We start from the raw sequence: 6,959 nt of genomic DNA, 5'->3' as shown, positions 1-6,959 counted from the left end.
TATAGCTTAGAGTATAAATAAATCACGTTTATTAATTTTTTATGGTTAAATTTAATTCAGGCTATGGATTAATTTTAACGGACGCGAGTGCGCTATTTTAATTGCCGGAGAAGAACAACGCTGCTTCTACCACGTTTCAAAAATGTCGATCAAAAATTTATCGTTTCGATATAATTTTTAAGCACACATTGAATTAAATTTTCACTGCGCGATAGTGTAACAATTCCCACATGAAGACCAATTGGTAAATAAACATAAATTCATTTGTATGTGTAGGCGGGTTAATATATTCGTTCAATCAATGCCTGATGTGTGGTCATCAAGCTTGCAAGTGTCATTTATTTATATGTCCAGCGAGAAAGTAATTCTGAATGCCTCAATTTTTTCTCAGGAAGGCGGAGACAAAATGTCCAGTTTACGGAACCATAGGACGCGCTGGGATTTCTGAAAGGATTGTTGTTGCTGGAAGAGCTCGAGCGCTGCATCGGAATTCTGTAGTGAGGAGATCAATGTGAAGACAGTAGCTCATCTGAGTGAAAGGATCGGCAGAAACCTTTGTTTGGACTGCCATTCTTTTATGATGCCTTGTTGCTTCAGACTATCAAAAGTCATGTATGTTTCTGGAGATTCTTGCTCGCGTCTATCGATCTGGGTTCTTGTTCTCTGGAGTTTAGTACGAAAATGAGTCGTGCTTTTTGTGACCAAGAAACTGTGCCTGTGGGTTTCGGTTTGGTTTAGAACTCATTCCATATTAGACTTTCTTCTGTGTTCACTATGATAAAGCAATAGGGCAACATGGGGCAGCGCGCCCTCCCCCTTTTTTAAACTAAATTTTTGATGAACTTTTAATTGATACGAGGTGGTTCTTTGTTTTGTTTAAAGGTACAACTAATGAGGAATGTATGATGTGAATTAGACGCCTATATGTTCATTCAATTTTTAATGAAACACTGTTTTGTAAAAAGTGTCAAAATGGGCCCATTGCCCCACCCCTGGGTGGCGGTAGAGAACACGGACCAATATCTGCCATACTTAGCGAGAAACCCGCTATGGGCCCGTGACCCGCAGTGGGCTCGCTGCCCCATGTTACCCTAATTGTAAATTTTGTTCAAAAGCAAAAATAATTTGATCATAGGTATAGACTATGTGCACTCAACATTTTTTTTTCATTTGATGTATGGACAATGTCTACAATAGCTGAAGCTGTTGCCAGTGCACTTCGTTTCTTTTCAGTCTTGAATTTAACAGCATTTTATGAGAATTTAGTGTACACGAATTTGATCCTTCAATAATTGTCGTAGAGCAATAATCCTATAAAAACAGAAAAAATAAAACACAACACCTAAAGAAAACACAAGGCTTCATTTAGTTCGTAGTTATCAGGCAATACTTTAGAAGAAATATTTTAGCCTTTTAAAATAAATTGGGTATTCTCACCGGAGAGCTCTCACGGGCACCGCGCTGTCACACCTTTAGCTTGCCTTGAGTAAAAAATACGACTTTCAACAAATCCAGACTGGGTCTACTTCTACGAAGGAATTTCCCAGTAATACGTTTTAGAACGCGTTCTTCTAGAATACTGAGGCAGCACAATTTGTTTTACACGACTTTAACACATATATTAAAGAATAAATATATTTGTATGAATTATTAGTATCATATCAAGTTATTTTACAGTACTCGGCAATAAGTGCCCATTCTTGTTTGTAAATCCCCTTAAAAATCTTAATAATTAAAGTAATATTCTCCAGAGTGGGTAAAAATGATACACAGAACTTGAGGACATCTCTATTTCTTTATTCTGAAATGTTCTTGCCTGAGATCAATTAACGAAGGAGGAATAATACAGTGAACTGATTATATTATTAATAAAAAAATCGTACAAAAATGGTAGGTTCTATTTAAACAATAATTATCCTCAGTAATTTTACATCTTCATGAGTGTATGTAAGTAGATAAGACAACTCTTAGGAGATAAGACTCAATTTAAATAATATAATATAGGTTTATTCCATTAATTAAAAAAAGCTTAATCAATTAATTGGTTGGAAGCTTCATTAAAAGTTGAATTGACTGATCGATTAATAATATTAACAACGATGTTCATAAATGATACATTATTTCACTTAATTTCTATAACAGACAAGGTCGAAACATTCACCTCTCATTACTGACTATACAGTTTGTTATTCTTTCGTTAAATGCATACATAAAATGCATAAATATAGTTTCTCAACCTTATTCAATTAATAATAATTCGCACCAAAAAATGGAACACACATATCGAGGCTTCGTATTACTTTCAAGCGGAAAATGTAATAAAAACAATGAGGTTGATCTTTACGGTACGGTGTCCAACTTAATATTTAACAAAATATTTTTATTAATTTCACTGTGCACCTTCAAACGGCAGTTCTCAGAGCCCAGTGAAAGGCCTTTGCCAAATCTGGATTGGAAAACAAAGGCAAATTCGAACTACTACAATCTATTGTTTTATCTGACCTGGAACGCGCATTTTGTGTGGCACGTAAATTTGTTCCACAGTTCAGTCAGAGCAAAAAGACCTAAAAATTCGAGCCGAAAGTGGTAAAAATCAAACAGTTAATTCTTTATCTTTCAAACAAAGTCTAGATACCTGGTCCAGCAATAAATGATTTTTATCATCGTGTAAATATTGGTTCCTAAATCTGCAAGCGTGTTTTTTCTAAATCAATTCGGAATACGATTATATTTGCAGTTAAAACCTGTGCCAAAAAATTCTAATCACCGATACGCAAGAAAGCCCGAAAAACTTCCCATCCAAAGGAGATTTGGATCAGTTGCGATGTTGCCATAATACGCTGGTGTGTTTTTTGAAGAGGCAGATCCAGAAAGCGTTCACGTTACCGACGCTAAATCTAAAACAACAATGGCTGGAGCCGCCGTCATATGGACGCTTCCCACGACTGCTCGCAACATAACATAACATAACATAACATAATGATGTCGGCGCTGAAATGTAGGCCTGATGTGGCCTGTCGCCGATTCTTTTCCTTTTCGTGCCTTGTTCATAGATCTAAACTCGTGTCATTTGACCGGATCTTTTCATGACTGNTTCCAGAAATAAAACTTAATTATGAGAAGCTTTCTTTGCATGACGCGCGTGACGTGCTGGCGTATGAGCTTCCCTGCGCGTTTCATTAGCCGCGGTTTTTGTTATTGGCTGATTCTGCGTAATTTAAGGGTTCAGTCTTCATCATTGGCTGATTTAGTAATTCTGAGGCTCGGTCTTTATCATTGGCTGATTATGAGCAATTTAGGGGCCCGGTCTTCAATTTTGAGCAATTTAGGGGCCCGGCCTTCAATTTTGAGCAATTTATGGGCCCGGTCTTCAATTTTGAGCAATTTAGGGGCCAGATCTTCAATTTTGAGCAATTTAGGGGCCCGGTCTTCAATTTTGAGCAATTTAGGGGCCCGGTCTTCAATTTTGAGCAATTTAGGGGCCCGGTCTTCAATTGTTAGCAATTTAGCGGCCCGGTCTTCATCATCGGATTGTTTTGGGTAATTTTGAGGCTCAGTTTTCATCATTGGCTTTTTGCGCGGTCTTTAAAAATAAATCACTGGTTTGGATTTCGCAATGACGGCATGAGAGGATTAGCGAGCGCCTTTGTATGGACAGTTGACATTAATGGAATCCGACTTGATGAGACTTTGATGTTAATTTGATAGCACAATATGAGGCGCTCATTGATACGTGCAATTGATGTATTTTTCGGGCTGGAAATTAATTGTGTGCACTCTCGGTCATTTTTTATCATGTATAATTATTACTGAGACAGACGGGCATTCAATAAAAATTATTGAATGGGATTCTTTATTTGGCTTGTGAATGAGTTAAAAAAGTTTCGGCTCACTCATTTGATATCAATTAGTACGATTACAAACCCTTTGATGCTCTATGATAGTTTTCATACCAAGATTCCCTTCACGCCTTTACAAGACGAAATTCAATCAATTCCAGTTCAAATATTTGTGGGATATTATCTGACAAGGAAATGCTGTCATGTTGGTTATACATATAGCAATATCATGTATATTACTGGCATGGCGATTTCAAGACAATTCTGTTAAATTTTAACACATCGTTATTGAAATTCCATTTGTAACTTTTCTGACTTTCATGTTGAGTTAATTGAAAGTACATTTGGGCATATATATTTTTAATGCGTTCTTGGGTGAGACGACATGGCTCGAGGGGGACTCTGACGCATCGCAGCGAGTCTAAACGCCAATGCTAAATACTAACACTTAAAGCTAGCACTAAATATTATTACTAAACTCTACTACAATATCCTAATACTAAATGCTAATAATAAATCCTAATAATAAATACTAGCACTAAATAATAGCACAATTAACCTAATATTAAATACAAATATTAAATAGAAGTACATATAAAACAAAATAGAAAACCTAAATACCAATACTAAATATCTACCTTTAAAGTTAATGCCAATATTACACACAAAACTGTCGATGAGCTACGACGACGCGCGGCCAGTGAGTCAAGAGCGACTTGAGATTCATTTAAGAAGTAGACGGATTTCCCTACGAGGGGCGAATATCTGGCTGCCTTGGGGAACTCGTTATTATATTAATATAATAAGGGACTATAGATCATTATCACAGACAAATATAATGCGTCGCCAAGGATCATTGTTTTGTATTGCGTTGCTTGATGTTAATAGATATTTTTATTATTTACCTTTGGGAAGTAAATTCTAGCTTTTCCACTAATTGGTCCGGCTTTGAAAATTTTTTGAACAAATTGGGAATGAAATTTTCCATGGTTTTAAACAATAATTCATCTTGAAAAATAGTCTGCAATCTTCAAGTTATTCATGTTTACTTTTTACACCCTTTTCAATTGCAGAAGTTTATCTTAAAATTTTTGTGTTAAATAAGTAAATTCCACATGACGAGATACTTCCTACAGATATCTTATAATCTGCTCGTATCTATAAATTCAATCACGTTGACACTGCAGTTACGCCAGAGTGCGGTGTAGGATAAGTGCGTTGCAATAAGTTAGTGAGGGACTATAAGCTTGTGCCATATAGGCACAGGGATGGAGATAGATAGGATTTTGGGGGTAGAGCTCATCTAAAAAATTAAAACAATAAATAATTAAAAATTGATTAATTAGGAAACAGAAGGTGCGTGTAAGAATCTCATCTAGTTCTACGATAAATTACTACTTTGAACCGCATTCTACACTAAATTAATTTACAAATAAATTAGAAGAAATAGTACCGAAAATCATAATAAATAAAAATGTCCTCACCTGGACGGCAGCAGGTGTAGGAGTCTCTGCAGCGCTGGACTCTAAGTGGGCAAACTCCCGACAAAAATCTGCTCGGAAAAACATAAAAAAGAAAGAGCTATGACCTAAAACTGTTGCCTGAGTCAAGGCAATTGTGGGGGATAAAAGAAGCAGAGAAGTTGGGATAAATAGACTTGGGGTGAGCGAGGGACACTAAGTCACACTATAAGCTGCAGAGGAAGCAAGGGGCAGGATAAAACATCTTGCACAAACAAGAACGTTGAGGTCTTTTAGCAACGTGCCGTGTTGGAGATTTTTTGTTGGCTTTTGTATAAAACCAAAAAAATAAGCATTTGTTTCGGTAAAAGCTTGGTGGAGTTAATAAACAATCATCTCTTTTACATGAATTAAAATTTTACCAAACGCCCCGTAAGGTTTAGTTAATATCAGTAAAAGCTAAAAATCGACAAGGGGTCTGATAAATTGTTTGCGGTATGAATGGACTTGCTGACACGTTTGACTGTGGTGTGAATGGACCATTATTGTTCAATTAAAATCTTATTAAAATACTTATTTTTCTGATTGAGTATTTTTCTCCGTCGATCAAAGTTTGCTAGCATTTTTCAGAATGGTTCAGCAAATAAAGTATTCGGCCTTAAATTCAATGGCGATAATAATTATCGGGCATTTTTCACAATGAATCTATCAAGTTCAAAACCATCCGTCACGAGCCGGGCTATTACAGGAAGTCATATTGTGTTATTTAGTATCTTTGTTCGAGCTTTCGATTCGCCCATGTACTAATGTATGTCAAGTCAGCCTATATTTTGGCTCTAATTAAAAAAGCACTTCAGAAGTAGCAGCTTTTATCTCGGCAAAGTTGGGCGCGATTGTTCTGACGGCAATTTGAAGTCTCGGAGCTAGTATTATTGTTTAAGCAGTCAAAGAAATAGCCTTCTGAAAAAGCTTTGATATTTTTCTTAAGAGTCGCTAGTTTAATTATTTCAATCAATTTTTGCTGCAATTAAGTTAGAGTTTCGCTTCTAAGAAATAATAATCTGGTTAAGTGTAAAAACAATTACAGAAAATGCGTAACCGACGTTAGTTTTTTAGCTCAAGCATACAAAAATATCCACGTTACGGATCTTGTATCAGTAAACAAATGTACATTTTTTTAATACATTCATTGGACCAGAAGGAGGTTAAAAATCCTATGAATTAACTGCTCGGAATATCACCTCAAGCCTGTATTACACCACAGAATGAATCACACCAGCGGTAGCTCGCACGGCTTGTGAAAGTCTTTTGGTAACTCAGTAACAAACTCCAAGACATCAATAACATAAAAAAATTACAAGTTAAGAGTCAATAAAAATCAATTAATAACATAAAATATAATCAATAACATAAAAATGACAAGAAAAATACAGATACTTATAGTTTGAATACAAAGGCTTCAATTGAGCACATCAAAGAATAGCACACCTTGCATGCCTCCAGAACTCGAGCTTCTGCGGTCGCCTTTGTCTTGCACAGGCAGGAGCAGGTGACTTCCTCCCGCCAGCGAGCCTGATGAATACTCGCCTGATCAAAGAAAAAAAATATAACTCTGTACTCACTGCAGTGAGTGACAGAGAGCGCATTTTCTCGTCGACTA

The 6,959-nt window shown here is 36.2% G+C and overlaps 1 protein-coding gene across 1 annotated transcript in view; it reads right to left on the bottom strand.

Annotated features, from left to right (window-relative positions):
• Nucleotides 1–387: 387 nt before the first annotated feature.
• LOC108671994 overlaps nucleotides 388–6,959 on the bottom strand; it is a gene marked incomplete at its 5' end in the record, with an annotated part of 30,458 nt that continues 23,886 nt past the window's right edge. The window contains 3 exons of the mRNA XM_018159605.2: nucleotides 388–492; nucleotides 5,324–5,391; nucleotides 6,788–6,886. Coding sequence (XP_018015094.2) covers nucleotides 388–492; nucleotides 5,324–5,391; nucleotides 6,788–6,886 — 272 coding nt within the window. The remainder of the gene's footprint in view (nucleotides 493–5,323; nucleotides 5,392–6,787; nucleotides 6,887–6,959) is intronic.

This window comes from Hyalella azteca, unplaced genomic scaffold (assembly GCF_000764305.2).
Source record: "Hyalella azteca isolate HAZT.00-mixed unplaced genomic scaffold, Hazt_2.0.2 contig6652, whole genome shotgun sequence".
NCBI lineage: Eukaryota > Metazoa > Arthropoda > Malacostraca > Amphipoda > Hyalellidae > Hyalella > Hyalella azteca.
Note: the sequence above shows the minus strand (reverse complement) of the source record. Positions and strands in the feature narration are given on the sequence as shown.